This window comes from Aegilops tauschii, chromosome 5 (assembly GCF_002575655.3).
Source record: "Aegilops tauschii subsp. strangulata cultivar AL8/78 chromosome 5, Aet v6.0, whole genome shotgun sequence".
Taxonomy (NCBI): domain Eukaryota; kingdom Viridiplantae; phylum Streptophyta; class Magnoliopsida; order Poales; family Poaceae; genus Aegilops; species Aegilops tauschii.
The window spans coordinates 456,523,174-456,548,298 of record NC_053039.3 but is presented as its reverse complement, the minus strand read 5'-3'; the positions used below and the strand labels follow the sequence as shown (position 1 = coordinate 456,548,298).

The 25,125-nt window shown below is 47.7% G+C and overlaps 1 protein-coding gene across 1 annotated transcript; it reads left to right on the top strand.

Moving 5' to 3' along the window:
* Positions 1-170: 170 nt before the first annotated feature.
* LOC109774607 (uncharacterized) lies at positions 171-24,924 on the top strand. The gene is made up of 2 exons (XM_073499309.1): positions 171-340; positions 24,020-24,924. The coding sequence occupies exons 1-2, from the start codon at positions 171-173 to the stop codon at positions 24,822-24,824; spliced, it is 975 nt and encodes a 324-aa protein (XP_073355410.1). The 3' UTR covers positions 24,825-24,924.
* Positions 24,925-25,125: the final 201 nt, after the last annotated feature.

Here is a 25,125-nt window from a genome sequence, read left to right as displayed (position 1 = left end):
ACCTGTGGGGCCAGTAGGGTTAGTTTAATCTAAACAGAAATAAAACCCAAGTTAATTAGGGCATGGGCCCCAGGTGTCAGTGAGCTAGGGGGGTTTGTTAGGGTGTCATTAGCGCTAATCACGCGGCCACGTCTGCGTCGCCGGAGTTCAGCCGGCGGCGACCTCGAACCATGGTGAGGTCCGCTCGGAACTCGCCAGAGGCCACGGTTCGACGTGCCAGGGGCACCAGAAGGAAGCCCGTGCCCGTGCGCATCTGGGGAGACCAACGGAAGGGCGCGGGGTGGCCGGAGTTCGCCGAAAGCGAGCTCCTGGCGGCGGCCGGAGCTATGGGCGTGCTCAGGTTGGAGCTAGGGCGCTTGTGGGGACGAGCTGGTGGTGGCTACGGGCTCCTGGAGCTGCGTTGAACACGCTGGCGTGCTCGCCTGCGAGCTTCAGCGGCTGTTGCCATGGTGGCGGCACGGCCGGCGGATCTGAGCTCGCGGCTCTGGTGGAAACGGCGGCTACGAGGCGCAATAATGCGGGGAGGAGAGGGGTTAGCGGCAGGAGCTCACGGGGGGGGGGGGGGGGTCGGTCGATGCAGACGGCGGGGCCGGGGAGGTGTCGGAGCGAGCGGGGCGGCGGAGGCAATCTCGGCGACCCGAGGAAGAAGAAGGCGTCGGGGGCGGCGCTTCGAGGCGTCCGGCGTCGCGTGAGTCGAAAGAGAGGACGAGGCGGAGCTTCTGGACTCGGGCAGAGGGCGAGGAGGTGGCTCTGGCCGCGGCAATAGCGAGCGGCGGCGACGGTGGCGTTGCGGGAAGAGAGCAGAGGAGGGGCAGGGGGTCCCGGGAGAGAGGGGAGAGGTGCAGGGGTCGAGGAGGAGTGTGTGGCACTCCGGGAGGCATCCAGACCCTCGGCGGCAAGCAGGAGCTGGCGAGGCGCGTGCTCGCGAGCGGCGGCCACGCGCGCTGCATCCTTTTGGCGCGAGGTTAGTGGTGCCTGACAGGCGCCAGTGGGCTGGGCCGGCTAGCTACAGTGCTGGGCCGGTTGGTGGCACCAGGTAAGTTCTCTCTCCCTCTCTAATATTTATCTTCTTCTATTTTTTGTAACATGTTTCTGATTTAGTAAAAATACTAAATCACTTTATAAAATCCTGAAAACTTTTTTGGCCACTATCTGATTTAAACCAGAGTCCCTCACCAAGTTTCAGAATATTTGGAGCTACAAAATATTTTATAGGAATTTATAGCTCCACTTCAAATACAATATGATTTAAAATGCCTTGGAAAAATGTGCATGACCTGTGGTAAAGGTTTTAACCTCTTTCCATAAATAATGAACATTTTTAAGGGCATTTTGGATTCATTGAAAATATTTTTATTTTGATCCTAATTGCATTCCATTTGGTGCTAGGGTTTGTCATCCCCATTTCAAGTTCATTTGAGAATTTAAACATGATGCAAACACCATTAGCTAGTCTAGAGCATACCAGACTAGGGATGTGACACACTGAAATAGGCAAAAAAACAGCAATTTGCACTGGGCCTTCGGTTAGTAGGTTAGTCCCAAAAATAATATAAAAGTGTATAATAAAGCCCATTAAACATCCAAAACAGATAATATAATAGCATGGAACAATCAAAAATTATAGATACGTTGGAGACGTATCAAGGACCTAGTGGAAAAGATGAACCAAATGAGGGAACCTGATGCCAAGCATTGGGTATTTTCTCTGCTGGATTCATTGCGACATCCAGACATTGTCTAGCTGCTCGTGACACTATGGGCTATATTTCATGCTAGGAGGAAGGCAGTATATGAAAACGAATTTCAAAGCCCCAACATCACACATTAGTTTGTTGAATGATTTCTTGGGGAGATTAATGCATGCAAGATTATGTGTGCCCAACAACCACGAGCACTAGATAGAGTGCAGTCTCTCGATGGATCCCTCCTCCTACGGGCAATGCAAAACTAATGGTAGATGGAGTTGTATCCAGATCGTCGAATGTGGGGTCGATTGATAACCCACAAGTATAGGGGATCAGTTGTAGCCTCTTTCGATAAGTAAGAGTGTCGAACCCAACGAGGAGCTAAAGGTAGAACAAATATTCCCTCAAGTTCTATCGACCACCGATGCAACTCTATGCATGCTTAACGTTCATTTTACCTAGAACAAGTATGAAACTAGAAGTACTTTGTAGGTGTTATAGCCTAGGTTTGCAAGATAATAAAGAGCACGTAAATAAAATCTAGGGGCTATTTAGATAAAGACACAACTAAGTTAGTTTTAGTAGAGAGCCTTTTGTCACAAGAAAGTTATTTTTCCCTAGGCAATCGATAAATAGACCAGTAATCATTATTGCAATTTTATATGAGGGAGAGGCATAAGCTAACATACTTTCTCTTCTTGGATCATATGCACTTATGATTGGAACTCTACCAAGCATCCGCAACTACTAAAGATCATTAAGGTAAAACCCAACCATAGCATTAAAGCATCAAGTATCTTTATTCCCATACGCCATAACCCACTTATCTATGTTTGTGTTTCTATCACTCACTCACGCAACGCCGAAAATAAGCAAACCATGAACATATTGCAAACCCTACAGCGGGGATCCCTCACGCTTGCACGTCAAGGAGAGCATCATAGGACAGCACCAATAATAAAACATGCAACTCAAACCAATCACGATCATCAATCAACCCATAGGACAAAACGGATCTACTCAAACATCATAGGATAGCCATACATCATTGGGAAATAATATATAACGTTGAGCACCATGTTCAAGTAGAGATTACAGTGGGGAGAAGAGGTGTTACACGTTGCATAGAGGGGGAGAGAGTTGGTGATGACGACGGTGAAGTTGTTGGTGTAGATCGTTGGCACAATGATGGCCCTGACGGCGTTCCGGCGCCACCAGGAGAGAGGGGGAGAGAGCCCCCTTCTCCTTCTTCTTCCTTGACCTTCCCCCTAGATGGGAGAAGGGTTTCCTGTCTGGTCCTTGGCTTCCATGGCGGCGGAGGGGCGGGAGCCCCTCCGAGATTGGATCTCTCTCTCTCTCTCTCTCTGTTTCCTTCTTCTTCTGTGTTCCCAAATTCTGCTCTTTCACCGTTTCTTAAATTCCCGGAGATCCGTAACTCCGATTGGGCTGAAATTTTAACACAATTTTTATCCGGATATTAGGTTTCTTGCGCCAGAAGAAGGGCACCAACCGCCTTACGGAGTGGCCACAAGGACCAGGGGCGCGCCCTACCCCTTGGGGCGCGCCTCCCGTCCTTGTGGGCCCCTCGGGCATCATCCCGCGTTGATTCTTTTTTCCAAAAATCACATATATTCCAAAAATAATGTCCATAAATTTTTATCCCATTTGGACTCTGTTTGATATGGATTTTCCGCGAAACAAAAAAATACAACAAACAGGAACTGGCACTGGATCAATATGTTAGTCCCAAAAATAGTATAAAAAGTTGCCAAAAGTATGTAAAAGTTGTAGAATATTGGCATGGAACAATAAAAAATTATAGATATGACGGAGACGTATTAGCATCCCCAAGCTTAATTCCTGCTCGTCCTCGAGTAGGTAAATGATAAAAAGATAATTTTTGATGTGGAATGCTACCTAGCATAATCTTGATCACATAATCTAATCATGGCATGAATATTAAGACACGAGTGATTCAAAGCAATAGTCTATCATTTGACATTAAGACAATAATACTTCAAGCATAGTAATAAAGCAATCATGTCTTCTCAAAATAACATGGCCAAATAAAGTTATCCCTACAAAATCATATAGTCTGGCTATGCTCCATCTTCATCACACAAAGTATTTCATCATGCACAACCCCGATGACAAGCCAAGCAATTGATTCATACTTCTAATGTTCTCAAGCATTTTCAACTTTCACGCAATACATGAGCGTGAGGCATGGATATAGCACTATAGGTGGAATAGAATATGATAGTGGAGGTTGTGTGGAGAAGACAAAAAGAAGAAAGTCTCACATCGAGGCGACTAATCAACGGGCTGTGGAGATGCCCATCAATTGATGTCAATGCGAGGAGTAGGGATTGACATGCAACATATGCACTAAGAGCTATAAGTGTATGAAAGCTCAAACTGAAAACTAAGTGGGTGTGCATCCAACTTGCTTGCTCATGAAGACCTCGGGCATTTGAGGAAGCCCATCATCAGAATATACAAGCCAAGTTCTATAATGAATATTCCCGCTAGTATATGAAAGTGATAACTCAAGAGACTCTCTATATGAAGAACATGGTGCTACTCTGAAGCACAAGTGTGGTAAAAGGATAGTAGCATTGCCCCTTCAATCTTTTTCTCTCATTTTTTTGTTTTTTTGGGCCCTCTTTTTTTTGGCCTCTTTTTTTGTCTGGAGTCTCATCCCTACTTGTGGGGGAATCATAGTCTCCATCATCCTTACCTCACTGGGGCAATGCTCTAATAATGATGGTCATCACACTTTTATTTACTTACAACTCAATATTACAACTCGATATCTAGAACAAAGTATGACTCTATATGAATGTCTGTGGCAGTGTACCAAGATGTGCAATGATCTAGCATAACAAAGATATCAAAAAACGGACAAGCCATGGAAATATCATGCTAGCTATCTTACGATCATGCAAAGCAATATGACAATGAACACTCAAGTCATGTATATGATGATGATTGAAGTTGCATGGCAATATATGTCGGAATGGCTATGGAAATGCCATGATAGATAGGTATCGTGGCTGTTTTGAGGAAGATATATGTAACATCCCAAATTTTCAATTTGGTATGTTATACATAGATCATCATTGCATATCATATTTTATTGCATTTTGACAAATCCTCGATAAATCCTAAGCAACTCAAGGACCCTCGGAGAGAGTTGGGGATTTTCTCAAATTTTCATATTTGATTTTCATCAAATAATAAGACGAGGATTTTTGGTTTTAATTATTTGTCTCTCCGAAAAATATTTCTTATTAAAATAAATGAGAGGAGAAAATATGACTTCTCCAAAACAATTGAAATATTGGAGGAAAAGTGTTAAATCATTTATTGGAATTTATTCGGATTTTATTTGCAATTTTAATTCATTAAAAAAAATATTGCATGTTTTCAAAAATTTATTTTGTGTCAAAACAATGTTCACCCTGTTCTAAATTTTCTAACTAGACGGGGAAAATTTGTTTTATCTTTTTTGGATTTTTATTTATTTTTCTATGAATTTTTCGGCGGAACGTTTAAAAAAAAAAGACCCGCGCCCGACTGGGCCGAGGCCCAGCCGAGCCAGGCCGGCCCGCCCGTCGTCTCCTCCCCACGCACGTCGCCCGCCGCCGCCGGAGTCCGGCTCGGACACGGGAGCCGCCGCCGCCTTTGCCCCCTCCCCCAAGCCACCTCCCCCCCCCTTATATACCCCCCCTCGCCTCCTCCCTCTCACCCCGCCGACGCACCTCGCCGCCCGCTGCAGCCCGCGCCGCCGCCGCCTTGCGCCGCCGCCGCTCGCCGAACCCCGCCGCCGGAGCCGCCCCCTCGCCGCCCCGAACACCCCCCGAGCCCCCGAGCCCCGCCGCCATCGCCGCCCCTCGCCGGAGCTAGCCGGAGCCCCGCCGGAGCCCTGCCCCGACGAGGTATACCTCGCCTCGTTTTGCTGGTTTTGTTAAAAAAACCGTTCGTTTAAAAAAAACCCTAGATCGGTTTTTTTTCGGTTTTGTTATTTCGTGAGCGTTCACCGACTCGTTCGTTTTAACGAACGCGTTCGTCGGATTTTCTCTGTTAACGAACGTCCGTTCTTTAACCGTTCGTCCGTTTTTCTTTTCGTCGGATTTTTCCGCGATTATCTCAGATCTCGATTTCTGATCGAATCTTCATTTCTGTTTAACTTTTCGCTCGTTTATCGGAATCAGGCGATTCAAGCGCCTAGAGTTTCGTCTCGAAATTCTCTTTCCGTTTAACCTACTCAAACAAGTTTTTACTACTGTAAAATTTGAGCTAGATCCAGATTAGTAAACGAAGCTTGTTTCTTTCACCGTTTGACTTTCGTTGCTTCGTTCGAGTTGATTCTTTTTGCAAACCGGAGTTCTTAAGTTGAACTTTCTGGTTGCATCTTTCATTCGAGTTTTACCTGTGCATTAGATGAGTACTGATTGTCTGCTTGTTTGTTTGCGATAGAGTATCCGGAGTGTGCCGCTTGTTACTTCGAATCGCTAGGTTTCGCGGATCATCAGCAAGGCAAGTAACACTTTGATCATGTACCTTCCATACCCAGTTTTATTGCATTAGTTCTATTCCTCAAACATTGCATGGTTAGGATCTAATTAAATTGTGGGTATTGGGAAGTAGTTGAGGTAGTACCTATTACCTGTTTTCTTATCAAACCCTTGGGAGTTACTTCTATGTTGCTATTGTATTGCCATGCTATGCTCGTAGACGTGGATTGGGTTTGAGTGATATTCATGACAGATGTGAGATTTTTAATAATGGTTTACCTAAGGTGGCAACTAAAACTCACATCTGGGTGGATTGAGGCACCTGGAGAATCCAGTGTTGTCTGTTTGTATAAGGACCGCCACCCAGGCTCAAAGGGATCATAAGATTATTCATGCTAGAAACTTCCGTGTGCAGCCACAAGCTATTATGGGCTCTAGCATAGTTGAGTAGGTTACATGATCTCTTGAAGAGGTGGGCTAGCAGATGTAGGGGAAAGTAGGTGTACCGGTCCACCCAGAGTAAAGAGTGATTGTTCCTGAAAGACTGTGTCTCGGTCATCCGTTTCTCAAACATCATGCAGTGCGAGAATCAAGCGGAGCCGATCGAGTCTTGTGGGGAAAAGTGTGCAAACCTCTGCAGAGTGTACAAACTAATCATGATTAGCCGTGTCCCCGGTTATGGACAACTTGAGTATCTAGTACCTGGATTATCATTTGAATCTCATCACCATGTTACTTTTAATTAATTTTGCTGGGTTAATGATGACACTTAATTGGGATTGAGTTGGAGGTACCTTCTCAATGTTTAACAACCACCATGATAGTTAAATAAAATTTATTCCTTTGCAGTAGGGAAAAATTGGCTTTTCGCAAAAACTTAACCGTAGAGCTTTCCACCAGCCTTATATGCATGTAGTATAGCATTATTATTGTTCATTACTCTCTATGTGTTACATTGCCAGCATATTCCATGTGCTGACCCGTTTTCGGGCTGCAACGTTTCATGTTGCAGACTTATCAGACGACGAGTAAGGTGCCTTAGGTCGTGGTCTTATACTCAGTGATGCCGCTGGAGTTGATGGACTCACTTATCTTCCAAGTCTTCCGCTGTTATCGTTTTTAGATGGCCTTAAGCCATATTTGTCATACTTAATCTCTTTGGAGATATTCGATGTAATAAGTGTGTGATTGCTACTCTGTTATAAATCCTCCATTTGTACTGTGCGTGTCAGCATTACTGATCCAGGGATGACACTGGTGCACAGCAGCACAGACCATTTGAGGTCTGGTCGCTACAAAGGTGGTATTAGAGCACACGCTGACTGTAGGACACGACCACTAAGCTTAAGCCCTAGAACACTTCTCTCTTCTCATTTCTGACCCCTCTCCTTTTTCTACTCTTTTAGGAATGGCGGATGCAAGGAGCAAGTTCATGCAACCAGATGAAGACACGCCTTTTGGTCGACACTTGAAGGAAGTCACTAAGTATTTAAACATAGGAATACCAAGCATCACCGGAACCTACAACGCCACATTACCCGAAGAGGAGAGCTGGAAGATTCAAGTTCACATTCCAGGAAGGACGTTTGTGCCAGTTACTGAACCCATAAGATTGGTTTTCGAAGCACCAACCTGGAGTTTAGGGAAGAGCATGGCCGCTCACATCGCTATGGGACGCATTGGAGAAGTCTACCACCAGGAGCTTAAGGATACTATTTATCAGATTTGTGGACGCCGAGACGCGCAATGGGAGATGATCAGAACCAAGAAGGATGGATCAATCGCAGCTTTCATCCAGGAGCAAAACCAACATATTCGTCGCCAGGAGAACCAGATGTGCATGGACAAGGAAGAACTGAAGAAGGCATTGACGAAGATCAAGGAGCTGGAGGAAGAACTCAAGGCTACACGCGAGGATTATATGGAGGAAATCATCGCACTAGTAGGGAAGAATGACGACCTGGAGAAGAAGATTGGAGTATTCATGGGAAATCCAGTGCCAAAGGCAAAGGATGACGAATGCACTCTTTCGGATAACTACATCATCATCGACGACACCGACTCGGAACCAAATGAAGATGACTTTGTTGACGAAGCTGGAGCAGACATCATGGAGTCTTCAACGGATCAGAATTTCTAGTAGACCACCATATCAGTAGTAGTTTTCCCCCATTTAATAGTATAGTTCAAGCACTTTGTAACGCTAGTTAGATCGACTGTTATGCCTTGTTTGAATTGATTGAGTGATATTGATTGTATTTGTCTCATGAGCATATGGGTAGTGTTTTCCCTCTAGACCTCATTCTATTCTTAACTCTCATCTTTTCTAAACCTATCAGATGCCTCCGAGACGCGACCCCGGATTTGTTTTCCCACCGGAGATCACCCAGTTGATTCAGCAACAGAATGCCCTGATGCAAGTGTTAGTGCAGAACCAAGGCAACAACAACAACAACCCACCGCCGCCACCACCTGTTGATCACTTAGCCCGTTTCTTAAGGCTAAACCCGCCGGTGTTCTCCAGTAGCACCGAGCCGATTGTTGCAGATGATTGGCTCCGCAAAGTTGGAAGGGAGTTGACCACTGCAGGATGCACAGATGCGGAAAGAGTGCGTTTTGCCGCACATCAGCTTGATGGACCCGCAGCATCATGGTGGGAGAATTATACAGCCACGCACCCCATTGACACTGTCACATGGGATCAGTTTCAGCAAGCTTTCCGTACAGCACATGTTTCAGCAGGAGCTATGGCTATGAAGAAGCGTGAGTTTCGCAACCTACGCCAAGGAGGACGCACCGTAGGCCAGTATGTGGAGGATTTCAGTAAGTTAGCACGTTATGCACCAGATGACGTTGCTACAGATCCAGCCAAGCAGGAGAAGTTTTTGGAAGGACTGACTGATGAAATGAGTATGCAGTTGATGGTAGCAACCTTCAACAACTACCAGGAGCTGGTAGATAGAGCTCTCATGATTGAAGGGAAGCAACAGCAGATTGAAAACTGTAAGAGGAAGTATGGACAAGGGAAGTACAATTCTGGAGCTCAGCAGAAGCCACGATTTGCCCCGAAACCGGGAGGACAGTTTCAGCATACCCATGGAGGAGGTAGTTCGCACAACCACAATGGCTCCAAGAATGGTAATGGGAATGGAGGAAGCAACGGACAGAACCGTACCAACCCATCTACCCCAGCCAAGAGGGATCTAAGTCACATTACTTGCTTCAAGTGCCAGAAGACTGGACACTATGCAACTGATTGTCCTGAAGCCCAAAATGGAAATGGCAATGGAAGCTCTGGGAAGAAGCCGAACCCGTTCAACAAAGGACATGTGAACCACGTGAGCGTGGAGGAGGTTGAAGCTCAGCCTGATGCAGTAATAGGTAAGTTTTTGGTTAAGTCATTTACTGCAACCGTTCTTTTCGATACTGGTGCATCGCATTCATACATATCAAGGGGATTTGTGAATAAGTTTAAGCTGTCCACCCAAGTTCTCAAAACCCCTATGTTAGTAACCTCGCCAGGAGCAGAGTATATGGCAAGCCAAGGATGTTTTCAGATACCATTGGCCATTGGTAGGCATGTTTTCCCCTCAGACCTCATAGTTTTGGAGTCGCAAGGTTTGGATGTGATTTTGGGAATGGATTGGCTGTCGTTGTATGGAGGAAACATCGATTGTGCCAGCAAGACGATTTTGCTTACCACCCCAGAAGGAAAAAGGATCAAGTATGTATCCCGGCATATGCCGAAGAGGACTCAAGTGAATTCCTTATCAGGAGTTGTACAGGAGGAAGTACGAGTGGTGAAGGATTATCCGGATGTATTTCCAGAAGAGTTGCCAGGCATGCCACCAGATAGAGACATTGAGTTCTTGATTGAACTTTTGCCAGGCACAGGGCCAATATCTAAGAGACCGTACAGGATGCCCGCAAAAGATTTGGAGGAAATTAAGAAGCAGATCAAGGAGTTACTGGAAAAAGGCTATATTCGCCCAAGTTCGTCACCTTGGGGATCACCAGTACTTCAAGTGGAGAAGAAAGATGGATCGCTGAGGATGGTTGTTGATTACCGTGGACTGAATGAAGTGACCATCAAAAACAAGTACCCACTGCCGATGATCAATGATTTGTTTGACCGCCTACAAGGAGCTAAAGTATTTTATAAGATCGATCTACGATCAGGATACCATCAGTTAAAGATTCGAGAGCAGGATATACCTAAGACGGCTTTTACCACCAGATATGGATTGTATGAGTATACCGTTATGTCATTTGGTCTGACTAACGCACCTGCCTATTTTATGAACCTGATGAACAAAGTATTTATGGAGTTTTTGGATAAGTTTGTCGTGGTGTTCATTGACGACATTCTAGTCTTTTCCAAGAATGAGGAAGAGCATGAGGAGCATTTACGATTGGTACTTGAGAAGCTCAGAGAACATCAATTATATGCCAAGTTCAGCAAATGTGAATTTTGGCTGAAGGAAGTTGGATTCCTTGGACATGTTATTTCGGGAGAAGGAATAGCAGTAGACCCTGCCAAGGTTGACACAGTGGCAAGTTGGGAACCACCCACGACAGTTGGAGAAATCCGGAGTTTTCTTGGACTTGCAGGATACTACCGGAGATTCATCGAGAATTTCTCGAAGATTGCTAAGCCCATGACTGAGCTATTGAAGAAAGACACCAAATTCAATTGGACTGAGGAATGTGAAGCTAGTTTCCAAGAGTTGAAGAAACGATTGGTTACATCACCAGTGTTGATTCTACCAGATCAACGCAAGGACTATGAAGTTTATTGCGACGCTTCTCGTCGAGGACTTGGAGCAGTACTTATGCAGGAAGGAAGAGTTGTGTCATATGCTTCACGACAACTTAAACCCCATGAGAAGAATTATGCTACGCATGATTTGGAATTAGCAGCCGTGGTGCATGCATTGAAGACATGGAGACATTTTCTCATCGGAAACCATTGTGAGGTGTACACGGATCACAAGAGTTTGAAGTATATTTTCACGCAGAAGGAGTTAAATCTCAGACAGAGGAGATGGTTGGAGCTCATTAAAGATTATGATATGAGATTGCAGTATCACCCAGGAAAGGCTAACGTAGTAGCAGACGCGTTGAGCCGCAAGAGTCATGTTAACACCCTCCTGACAGGAGAGTTACCTCAGGAGTTAGCCGAGGACCTTCGCGAGCTATGTTTGGAGATAGTCCCAAGAGGCTCTTTAGCGACATTGGAGATTCAGTCTACCTTGATGGAAAGGCTCAGAGAAGCTCAGAAGACAGACAAGGAGATTGAAGAGATAAAGGAGAAGATGAGCAAAGGAAAAGCCAAGGGATTTCGTGAGGATGAGCACGATACCTTATGGTTTGAGGACCGCGTATATGTGCCAAATGATCCGGAGATCAGGAAGTTGATTTTGCAAGAAGCCCATGATTCACCGTATTCGATACACCCAGGGAATACCAAGATGTATTGGGATCTGAAGAATACTTTCTGGTGGACCGGAATGAAGAAGGATATTGCAGAATACGTAGCAGTTTGTGATGTGTGTCAGAGAGTGAAGGCAGAGCATCAGAAACCAGCAGGATTGCTACAACCATTGTCGATACCCGAATGGAAGTGGGATAAAATAGGCATGGATTTTATCACAGGATTACCCAGGACTCGCTCAGGCTATGACTCTATATGGGTTGTAGTCGACCGTTTGACGAAAGTGGCTCATTTTATTCCAGTGAAGACCACTTACACCAGTGCTAAGTTGGCAAAGATATACATGACCAGGATCGTATGTTTGCATGGAGTTCCAAGGACCATTGTATCAGACAGAGGAACCCAATTTACCTCGAAGTTTTGGAAGCAGTTGCATGAAACATTGGGAACCAGGCTAGAATTTAGTACAGCTTTTCACCCACAGACCGATGGACAGACCGAGAGAGTCAACCAGATTTTGGAGGACATGTTGAGAGCTTGTGCACTAGATTATGGATCTAGTTGGGATGACAATTTGCCTTATGCAGAGTTTTCATATAACAACAGTTATCAAACCAGTTTGAAGATGGCCCCTTTCGAAGCTTTGTACGGAAGGAGGTGTAGAACACCGTTGTTATGGGACGAAGTTGGAGACCGTCAGTTGTTTGGACCAGACCTGATTAAGGAGTCTGAACAGAAAGTGAGGTTGATTCGCAATAGGCTCAAGGTAGCCCAGTCCAGGCAGAAGAGTTATGCTGATTCTAAACGAAAGGAGACAGTTCACGAAGTCGGAGACCGAGTTTATCTTCGAGTATCACCACTTCGAGGAGTGAAGCGCTTTGGAGTTAAGGGAAAGTTGGCGCCCCGTTTTATCGGACCATACAGAGTTGTGGAACGTATGGGAGAGGTTGCCTACAAGCTGGAATTGCCCGAAGGATTGTCTGGAGTTCATGATGTATTTCACGTCTCCCAGTTGAAGAAGTGCCACGCAGAGATGGCTGAGATACCACTGAGAGATACTGTGCCACTGGAAGCAATTCAGCTGGAAAGTGATTTGACCTATGAGGAGAAACCAGTTAAGATTCTTGAGTATGCCAGCCGAGTTACCCGCAGTAAGGTTATCAAGTTTTGCAAAGTCCAGTGGAGTCACCACACGAAAGATGAAGCCACCTGGGAGCGAGAGGAAGATCTACGGAAGGACCACTCCCACCTATTTTCTAGCCAACCCGAATCTCGAGGGCGAGATTCATCTTAAGGGGGGTAGGTTTGTAACATCCCAAATTTTCAATTTGGTATGTTATACATAGATCATCATTGCATATCATATTTTATTGCATTTTGACAACTCCTCGATAAATCCTAAGCAACTCAAGGACCCTCGGAGAGAGTTGGGGATTTTCTCAAATTTTCATATTTGATTTTCATCAAATAATAAGACGAGGATTTTTGGTTTTAATTATTTGTCTCTCCGAAAAATATTTCTTATTAAAATAAATGAGAGGAGAAAATATGACTTCTCCAAAACAATTGAAATATTGGAGGAAAAGTGTTAAAATCATTTATTGGAATTTATTCGGATTTTATTTGCAATTTTAATTGCATTAAAAAAAATATTGCATGTTTTCAAAAATTTATTTTGTGTCAAAAAAATGTTCACCCTGTTCTAAATTTTCTAACTAGACGGGGAAAATTTGTTTTATCTTTTTTGGATTTTTATTTATTTTTCTACGAATTTTTCGGCGGAACGTTTTAAAAAAAACCCGCGCCCGACTGGGCCGAGGCCCAGCCGAGCCAGGCCGGCCCGCCCGTCGTCTCCTCCCCACGCACGTCGCCCGCCGCCATTGGAGTCCGGCTCGGACACGGGAGCCGCCGCCGCCTTTGCCCCCTCCCCCAAGCCACCTCCCCCCTTATATACCCCCCTGGCCTCCTCCCTCTCACCCCGCCGCCGCACCCCGCCGCCCGCTGCAGCCCGCGCCGCCGCCGCCTTGCGCCGCCGCCGCTCGCCGAACCCCGCCGCCGGAGCCGCCCCCTCGCCGCCCCGAACACCCCCCCGAGCCCCGCCACCCTCGCCGCCCCTCGCCGGAGCTAGCCGGAGCCCCGCCGGAGCCCTGCCCCGACGAGGTATACCTCGCCTCGTTTTGCCGATTTTGTTAAAAAAAACGTTCGTTTAAAAAAAACCTAGATCGGTTTTTTTCGGTTTTGTTATTTCGTGAACGTTCACCGACTCGTTCGTTTTAACGAACGTGTTCGTCGGATTTTCTCTGTTAACGAACGTCCGTTCTTTAACCGTTCGTCCGTTTTTCTTTTCGTCGGATTTTTCCGCGATTATCTCAGATCTCGATTTCTGATCGAATCTTCGTTTATGTTTAACTTTTCGCTCGTTTATCGGAATCAGGCGATTCAAGCGCCTAGAGTTCCGTCTCAAAATTCTCTTTCCGTTTAACCTACTCAAACAAGTTTTTGCTACTGTAAAATTTGACCTAGATCCAGATTAGTAAACGAAGCTTGTTTCTTTCACCGTTTGACTTTCGTTGCTTCGTTCGAGTTGATTCTTTTTGCAAACCGGAGTTCTTAAGTTGAACTTTCTGGTTGGATCTTTCATTCGAGTTTTACCTGTGCATTAGATGAGTACTGATTGTCTGCTTGTTTGTTTGCGATAGAGTATCCGGAGTGTGCCGCTTGTTACTTCGAATCGCTAGGTTTCGCGGATCATCAGCAAGGCAAGTAACACTTTGATCATGTACCTTCCATACCCAGTTTTATTGCATTAGTTCTATTCCTCAAACATTGCATGGTTAGGATCTAATTAAATTGTGGGTATTGGGAAGTAGTTGAGGTAGTACCTATTACCTGTTTTCTTATCAAACCCTTGGGAGTTACTTCTACGTTGCTATTGTATTGCCATGCTATGCTCGTAGACGTGGATTGGGTTTGAGTGATATTCATGACAGATGTGAGATTTTTAATAATGGTTTACCTAAGGTGGCAACTAAAACTCACATCTGGGTGGATTGAGGCACCTGGAGAATCCAGTGTTGTCTGTTTGTATAAGGACCGCCACCCAGGCTCAAAGGGATCATAAGATTATTCATGCTAGAAACTTCCGTGTGCAGCCACAAGCTATTATGGGCTCTAGCATAGTTGAGTAGGTTACATGATCTCTTGAAGAGGTGGGCTAGCAGATGTAGGGGAAAGTAGGTGTACCGGTCCACCCAGAGTAAAGAGTGATTGTTCCTGAAAGACTGTGTCTCGGTCATCCGTTTCTCAAACATCATGCAGTGCGAGAATCAAGCGGAGCCGATCGAGTCTTGTGGGGAAAAGTGCGCAAACCTCTGCAGAGTGTACAAACTAATCATGATTAGCCATGTCCCCGGTTATGGACAACTTGAGTATCTAGTACCTGGATTATCATTTGAATCTCATCACCATGTTACTTTTAATTAATTTTGCTGGGTTAATGATGACACTTAATTGGGATTGAGTTGGAGGTACCTTCTCAATGTTTAACAACCACCATGATAGTTAAATAAAATTTATTCCTTTGCAGTAGGGAAAAATTGGCTTTTCGCAAAAACTTAACCATAGAGCTTTCCACCAGCCTTATATGCATGTAGTATAGCATTATTATTGTTCATTACTCTCTATGTGTTACATTGCCAGCATACTCCATGTGCTGACCCATTTTCGGGCTGCAACGTTTCATGTTGCAGACTTTTCAGACAACGAGTAAGGTGCCTTAGGTCGTGGTCTTATACTCAGTGATGCCGCTGGAGTTGATGGACTCACTTATCTTCCAAGTCTTCCGTTGTTATCGTTTTTAGATGGCCTTAAGCCATATTTGTCATACTTAATCTCTTTGGAGATATTCGATGTAATAAGTGTGTGATTGCTACTCTGTTATAAATCCTCCATTTGTACTGTGCGTGTCAGCATTACTGATCCAGGGATGACACTGGTGCACAGCAGCACAGACCATTTGAGGTCTGGTCGCTACAATATAAGGAGGCTTGTGTGTGATAGAGCGTATTGTATCACGGGGTTTGGATGCACCGGCGAAGTTTGCACCAACTCTCGAGGTGAGAAAGGGCAATGCACAGTACCGAAGAGGCTAGCAATGATGGAAGGGTGAGAGTGTGTATAATCCATGGACTCAACATTAGTCATAAAGAACTCACATACTTATTGCAAAAATTTATTAGCTATCGAAACAAAGCATTAGGCGCATGCTCCTAGGGGGATAGATTGGTAGGAAAATACCATCGCTCGTCCCCGACCGCCACTCATAAGGAAGACAATCAATAAATAAATCATGCTCCGACTTCGTTACATAACGGTTCACCATACGTGCATGCTACGGGAATCACAAACTTCAACACAAGTATTTCTACAATCCACAATTACCCACTAGCATGACTCTAATATCACCATATTTATATCGCAAAACTATTGCAAGGAATCAAACATATCATATTCAGTGATCTACAAGTTTTATGTAGGATTTTATGAATAACCATGTGAATGACCAATTCCTTTCAACTCTCTAAATAGATATAAGTGAACCATGAGAGTTTAATTCTTTCTACAAAAGATATGCCCATGCTCTAACAAATATAAGTGAAGCATAATACGTCTCCGTCGTATCTATAATTTTTTATTGTTCCATGCCAATATTCTACAACTTTCATATACTTTTGGCAACTTTTTATACTATTTTTGGGAGTAACATACTGATCCAGTGCCTAGTGCCAGTTCCTGTTTGTTGCATGTTTTTTGTTTCGCAGAAAATCCATATCAGACGGAGTCCAAACGGGATAAAAACTTATGGAGATTATTTTTGAATATATGTGATTTTTAGGAAAAAGAATCAACACGAGACGATGCCCGAGGGGCCCACAAGGATGGAGGGCGCGCCCCTGGTCCTTGTGGCCACTCCTTAAGGCGGTTGGTGCCCTTCTTTCGCCGCAAGAAAGCTAATATCCGGATAAAATTCGTGTTAAAATTTCAGCCCAATCGGAGTTAAGGATCTCCGGGAATTTAAGAAACGGTGAAAGGCCAGAATCTGGGAGCGCAGAAACAGAAGGAAACAGAGAGAGAGAGATCCAATCTCGGAGGGGCTCCCGCCCCTCCGCCGCCATGGAGGCCATGGACCAGAGAGGAAACCCTTCTCCCATCTAGGGGAAGGTCAAGGAAGAAGAAGAAGGAGGGGGATCTCTTCCCCTCTCTCCCGGTGGCGCCGGAACACCGCCGGGGCAATCATCATGCCGGTGATTGAGGGAGTCCTGGACTAAGGGGTCCTCGGGCGTCCGGCCTGTTGAACATGGGCTGGACTAATGGGCTGTGAAGATACAAGACCAAAGACTCTCTCCCGTGTCCGGATAGAACTCTCCTTGGCATGGATGGCAAGCTTGGCGACCACATATGAAGATTCCTTTCTCTCTAACCGACTTTGTACAACCCTAGTCCCCTCCAGTGTCTATATAAACCGGAGGGCTTAGTCCAGAAACAGATACAGTCATATAGGCTAGACTTCTAGGGTTTTAGCCATTACGATCTCGTGGTAGATCAACTCTTGTAATACTCATATTCATCAAGATAAATCAAGCAGGAAGTAGGGTATTACCTCCATAGGGAGGGCCCGAACCTGGGTAAACATTGTATCCCCCGTCTCCTGTTACCATCGACCTTAGACACACAGTTCGGGACCCCCTACCCGAGATCCGCCGGTTTTTACACCGACATTGGTGCTTTCATTGAGAGTTCCACTGTGCCGTCCCCAAAAGGTTCAATGGCCTCTTCAAACATCAACAATGATGCTGTCCAAGGGGAAACCTTCCTCCCCGGACAGATCTTCGTGTTCGGCGGCTTCGCACTGCGGGCCAACTCGCTTGGCCATCTGGAGCAGATCGACGGCTACGCCCCTGGCCATCAGGTCAGATTTGGGAGCTTGAACTACGTCGCGGACATCCGCGGAGACTTGATCTTTGACGGATTCGAGACCACGTCTGCCGCTCCCTATCCCTACGATGAACATGATTTAAATCTGTCGTTGGACCATACTCAGGAAATTGCACCTGTAACCGCTCCGGCCTTAGATCCGGAGCAGACCGCGCCATCCGAGGACGGGAAGCTCAACCCCGCCACGGAAGCTGCAGACCCCGTGGCATTGGAGCAGCACACAGCCCTAACTTCGGGTGATATCGATGTCTCCGGAACCTCGAACTCGTTTCCGGCCATAAGTTCCAAACCATGTGTGACCGCGCATGTCAAGCTGGATCAGTCATCGATCGTCGAATTTAGCACCGCAGACATCTTCTGGCACTCGCCTCTAGGCGACGTGCTGAACTCATTAAAAAATCTGTCCTTAGCGGGGGACTCACAGCCGAACTATGTCCGGTTCGTACTGGAGGCTGATGATGGGGAATTTCGCTTCCCACCCGCTACCCACTACATACCCACTGTCGAGGACTTAACCGACATGCTCGATTACGGCTCCAAAGACATCAACGGTATGGACGACGATGCAGAGGAGGAGCATGTCCAAAACCCGCCGTTTACCGGACGCTGGACGGCCACTTCTTCGTACGGCGTATACATGGTGGATACACCCAAAGAGAATAGCGGTGAGGACAAGGAAAAGCCAGTCGAGGACGAGCCTCCCAAGACACAACCAAAGCGCCGGCGTCAGTGGCGCCGCTCTAAATCCCGCCGCAGCAAGGACAACAACACCGACACAGGAGATGATCACACTCCGGACGTTGCCGAAGACAGAGAAGATCCCGACGAACAAACGGCCGAACAGGACGATCGGGAAGATGGGCAAGTTAGCCCTGACGAACAGGCCATAGACGACAACTCGGAGGGCATCACTTATCTTCCACCCTCCGAGGATGAGGTGAGCCTTGGCAACGAGGATTTCATCGTGCCTGAGGAACCTCTCGAGCAAGAACGCTTTAGCGTCAGCTAATAGCCACTGCAAGAAGCCTGAAAAAGAAGCAGCAACAGCTTCAAGCTGATCAAGATTTGCTCAACGATAGATGGACTGATGTCCTGGCAGCCGAAGAATACAGCCTTAAGCGCCCAGCCAAAAGTTACCCGAAGCGCAAACTATTACCTCAGTTCGATGACGAGGCACCGGAGCCCGTACCATCATCGCGCAATGCGGCTGACCGACCACCACGCGGTCGGGATAAAGCGGCAACTCAAGCCGAACACCAGACCGCCTTACCTCGCCGTAAAGGCAGGGACAAAACAGCTCGGGGTTACACATATGACCTTCGGCAAGACCTGGATAGTAGAGCAGGACACACAAGGTCGATCTATGGATCGCGAGGACATGCCTTGACACGCGACGACGGCTACCTATTCGGACGTGACAAACCTAGTCACGCCCGGGCCGAAAACCATAGACGGACTCCATCGGAGCTACGTCGCGATGCGGCCCGATATAGAGGCGCCGCACACCCTCTCTGCTTCACTGACGAAGTAATGGATCATGAATTCCCAGAAGGGTTTAAACCCGTAAACATCGAATCATACGATGGAACAACCGATCCTGCGGTATGGATCGAGGATTTTATTCTCCACATCCATATGGCCCGCGGAGATGATCTTCACGCCATCAAATACCTCCCACTAAAACTCAAAGGGCCAGCTCGGCACTGGTTAAACAGTCTGCCTGAAAATTCTATTGGCAGCTGGGAGGACTTGGAAGAAGCCTTCCTTGACAACTTCCAAGGTACATATGTCCGGCCACTAGACGCCGATGACTTAAGTCACATAGTTCAACAGCCTAGAGAGTCAGCCAGGAAATTCTGGACTAGGTTCCTAACTAAAAAGAACCAGATCATCGACTGTCCGGACGCCGAAGCCCTAGCGGCCTTTAAACATAGCATCCGTGACGAATGGCTCACCCGCCACCTCGGCCAGGAAAAGCCGAAGTCCATGGTAGCCCTCACGACACTCATGACCCGCTTTTGTGCGGGTGAGGATAGCTGGTTGGCTCGTAGCAAAAACACAGAAAGCGAAACGGGCACCCCCGAGGTCAAAAATAGCGACGGCAAGCTCCGACGCAGCAGACACAAACGCCGAAGCAATGGTGACAACACCGATGACACGACAGTAACACCGGATTCAGTGGTTCCAAGTCCGGTCAGCGGAAGAAGCCATATAAAAGAAACAATCAGGGACCATCCAGCCTGGACCGCATACTCGATCGTCCGTGCCAGATCCATGTCACCCCAGACAAACCAGCCAATCATACCAACAGAGGTTGTTGGGTTTTTAAACAGGCCGGCAAGTTAAATGCCGAGAACAAAGAAAAGGGATCGCAAAGCAAGGACGATGACGAGGAGCCCCGGCAACCGAACACAGGGGGACAAAAGAAGCCCCCCCAGGTCAAAACAGTGAACATGATATATGCTACACACATCCCCAAGAGGGAGCGCAAGCGCACGCTCAGGGACGTCTATGCGATAGAGCCAGTCGCCCCAAAATTTAATCCATGGTCGTCATGCCCGATCACATTTGATCGACGGGGTCATTCGACCAGTATCCGTCATGGCGATTCAGCCGCATTGGTCCTTGACCCAATAATTAACGGATTCCACCTGACGCGAGTCCTTATGGACAGCGGCAGTAGCCTGAACCTGCTCTATCAAGATACAGTGCGCAAAATGGGCATTAACCCATCACGGATTAAGCCCACAAAGACTACCTTTAAAGGAGTCATACCAGGGGTAGAGGCCCATTGTACGGGCTCAACTACGCTAGAGGTTGTCTTTGGATCTCCGGACAACTTCCGAAGCGAAGAGCTAATCTTCGATATCGTCCCTTTTTGCAGCGGCTACCACGCACTGCTCGGACGAAGCGCATTCGCTCGATTCAATGCGGTCCCTCATTATGCTTACCTCAAGCTCAAGATGCCCAGACCACGCGGCGTCATAACAGTTAATGGAAATACGGAACGCTCCCTCCGTACCGAGGAGCACACCGCTGCCTTAGCAGCAGAAGTACAAAGCGGCCTTTTCAAGCAAGGCCTTAATTCGGCGGCCGAGCCCCCGGACACTATCAAGAGGGTCCGGACTACTCTTCAGCAGGACAGCCCGGCTCGTCAAGAGCTCGACTAGCAATTTGGCCTCCGTCCCAGTCCCAATGAAGTGGCGGCATTTGCACCGCGCGTACATAACTACGCACTCAAAATACCATGGGGACAGGCAGAGGCATAACTAACTTGTGATCCACAATACGGCTTGACCGCTCCCGGACACATATACTTTCACTTTTTCTTTTCTGCTTTTCAGGTTTCTTTTCCAGAGGCCTTCCCTGACGACTTGATCGCATGTCATTTCAAAGGACAAATACACCAAGCCGACAGTCAGCTTGGACGTAGAGGGGAATTTCTAAGTGGTTTCTTAAACAACCACTCTACCTGTCTCCAGGGGCCCACGCGCAGCTCTCCCTTGGTCGTGGCATGTCAAATAGCCCGTTGCTTATCGCACTACTTGTATCAATGCGCTTTGACGTATTAATCAAATCATAATGGAAACAGTTTGCGGCCCAAATTTTAGGGCCCCTGCTTATTGCTTTTGCTCCTTTTGTATTTTCCTTTTTTACTATTAATAAGCTTATCAGATAGCACCCGTACACTGTGGTACGTTTCAATTTACCAGGGGCTTCATAGCGCCCCACACCATGGCAACAAAGTCCGAATACTTTTTACAGTATGGTTCGGCACCCCGAATTTAGCACTATATGCATTGGCTCCGAATCATGTCTTTGGTCAATAGTTGGGTTGCCCGGCTCCTGTGCTTGCTACCTTACGTTCCGCTATATCGGCTAAGGTAGTAAAGGGAGCACTACTACGATTGTGCCCTGGTTTACCCGAAGGAGCACCTCAGTAGAGAAAGCCGAAAACGGACTGCCATGATGCGGCGAGAGCCGGCCAGCTCTTCGGAGGTTTCAAATCGTTAGAGATATTTTCCACATGACGTGAAAGATCGATACCTACCCGATTATGCGCTTATAGCATTCTAGTTCGGATACTAGGGGCTGCGCCCACATTTTTATTGTCAAACTCCTATGGCTAAGTGAGAGTGCTAAAGCCGCATAGTCCAATTGCCTGGTTCGTTGCGCTAAACACCTCCTTCAAGGACCAAACAATTGGATCAAGAGTTTTTAGATTCCATCCCGAACACCCCCGTACTACCTACGTGGGGGCAGAAGCCGATGACTGGCCAACTCTCAGATTTCATACAAAACGGCCACACAGGAGGTAATTTTTTTTTAAACATAACAAAAATTATATTACATAACAACTTTGTTTCATCATACATGGCAGAGACAACATGAATGTATTCATTCAAAGATAATGTCTTTCGCACATTGCTTTGCTACAATGCGAGACCCCTCCAGGATGTCTTCAAAATATCGCTCTGGTGTGCGGTGCTCCTTGCCCTCAAGCGGCCCTTCGGTCACGAGCTTGACGGCGTCCATGTTCGCCCACCAGACCTTGACACGAGCGAAGGCCATGCGCGCGCCCTCGATGCAGACCGACCGCTTGATGACGTCCAGCCGAGGACAGGCGTTCACTAGCCGCTTCACGAGTCTGAAGTAACTGCCGGGTATAGCTTCGGCAGGCCACAGCCGGATTATTAAATCCTTCATGGCCAGTTTGGCCACCCTATGCAGCTCGACCAGCTACTTTAGCTGATCGGTGAAGGGCACTGGATGTTCCGGCGCAAGGTATTGCGACCAGAACAGCTTCTCCGTTGAGCTCCCTTCTTCGGCTCGGAAGAACTCCGCAGCGTCTGACACACTGCGCGGCAAATCCGTAAACGCCCCTGAAGAACTGCGAATCCGGGTTAGTAAGACATACTGCTTCTTCACATACTTTCTTTGCATACTAAACGCCTTACCCGCCGCGATCTTCCTGGCCTCCTGGATCTCCTGGAGGGCGCCCTGGGCCTCAACCCGGGCTTCTTCCGCGCTTTGGCGGGCCTTGGCGAGTTCGGCCTCTTGAGCCGAAACATCGCACTCCAAGGCCTCGCATTTCTTCACAACATCCTAGAGCTCTTGCTGGACCTCGTTGACCCTGGCCTTGAGCTTCTTACGGGCGGATTGCTCCTTGGCAGCTTTCTCCTCAGCTTCGGCCAGGGCCTTTTTAAGGGCCTCGACCTCGGTCGTCGCTCCTAGACATATCATAACGCTATGGTCAATACACATCATTTATTCTTTCCGAATATATAGCGAGTCATCAAATACCTTGCTGGTCCGCTAGCTGCTTCCTCGCTTGGCCGAGCTCCTCCTCGGCCCGCTCCAGTCTCTGCTTTAGTCTGGAGACTTCGGCAGCATGTGAGGTCGCGGCCAGCAACGACGCCTGCTCATTCATACAAGACACATTTAGTTAGTTTCCTGCAAAAACGACCCTCTGTCCGGTTTTGCTTTCTGAACATCGGACAGTTTCTCAGGGGCTATTGCCTATATGGGGATTTTCTCCTTTGCGTCGCTTACCTCAAAACCTGTCAGCAGGCCGCTGCAGGCTTCGGTCAGTCCGCTCTTGACGTACTGAACCCTCTCAATCACCGTACCCATAAGGATACGGTGTTCTTTCACAATGGAAGCGCCTCGCAGCGCTTTCAGAAAATTGTCCGGTGCCCCTGGTTGAACAGAGGTCACCGGTGGGATAGCGACACCTCCGTCTTTCAAAGGAGACTGCACGCCGGACTCCGGAACCGTGTAGGTCTCCGGAACCGTATCCGGACGGGGGCCGAACTGAGTACGGCCCCATCGCCAGTCTCCATGGGGGACTGCTCCCCCATGTGTCCGGCGGCCGAGGTTTCGCCCTCTGGCGCCACCCTGACAGCCTCCTGAGACACTCCCTAGCTTGGGAAAGTCCTTCGCGACATCACCTCGGTGTCGCCCTTGGCCGTGGGAGAGTAAGCGATCGGCGGTGACGCGCTGGCCATCGCCCTTGAATCCAACGAACCTCTTGATGAGGATCGCTGAGAGCTGTCATGGGCCGGACTGCAATTGCACAATTAACCATGTTAATACAACACTACTAGGGAAAAGTTTATACACAGACGCTTACTAGTAGCGCGGGTTTATACCCCTCGCTACTGCTACTTACTAGTAGCGCGGGTTTTAACCCCTCGCTACTACTAAGTTGATAGTAGTAGCGCGGGTTTTTACCCCTCGCTACTACTAAGTTGATAGTAGTAGCGCGAATTTTTAACCCTCGCTACTACTAAGTGGTCTCTGCCGTGCCCCCCCGGGACATGCCATAGTAGTAGCGAGGGTTATAAACCTGTGCTACTACTTTGTGAATAGCTGTAGCGCAGGTCAGATGCCCACGCTACTAGTATATTCCCACACCACCCACCCCCGATCCACCCCACCAACCGTCCCACTCCACCCACCACTGTTTGTCTAAAAAAACACCCAACCCTCGATCCAGATCCCCTCCTCTCTTCTCCCGATTCACCCCTCGTCTCCCTCCCATCCCACGCCGCCGCCCACCACCCCGGCGACCTCCCCACCGGCGATCCCCAGCCTCTCCCTCTCCTTCTCCCCTGCATCCGTCGCCCGCACCATCCCTCCCAGTCCCAGATCAACCCGCGCCAAGAATTAGAATCCGGCCCTGCCGTGCCGGACGGCGACGATGCCGACCATCTCAACACGCCCCGCCCAAAAAACCGCGACGGCGGGAGGCACCATGTGCTGGTTATTCCCGCTCCCGCCGGCAATGGCCTGCACCTGCAGGTGGAAGGAGGAGGAGGGGGCGAGGAACTGCAGCAAACCGCCATGTTCTGCTCTCTTCCTAAAGACGCTACTGCAGGTGCAGATGCTGCTGCTGATGCCACGGATGCCACTGCTGTGGGTTCTGCTACCCTGCCTGCTCCTGCCGCCACGGTGACGGTGGCTGCTCCCTCCGGCGGAGTCGTCCCTTGCAAAAGTTGCAATGCTGCTCATGCTCAGGCGTGGTGGGAGAAGACCTTCTTGTTCCCGCGTCAAGATGGTAATGGGAACGGGAATGGCACACAGCTCCTCCTCGCCTTCCGCTTCGTCTTCGTCGCCGGCAAACTGCAGAGACCCATCAGACCTGAATTTGGCGGCGTCCACAGCCCCTACCCCTGTTTTAGATAAACTCTGCTTTCTGCAACTGTATTCCAGAGAGCCTCACCTGACAGAACAGAGTAAACTAACTGTTAGTAATGGATCAGCAAATTAAGTGGCGGTTACTCCTGTTCTGTGTCTATGTACACATATGCTTGCTTGCTTATCTGTGAAGTACTCATGCATGAAGTCTGGTCATTACCCTGGCTGCGTACAGTAGCAGTAAACATTGTTAGCTTAATCCAAACTTATTAGTCTACAAATCTACATCGGTGTAGTAGTCTAGGAAAACTAGCTTGAGTCGATTTGCTTTTCTTGTGTTACTAGTGTC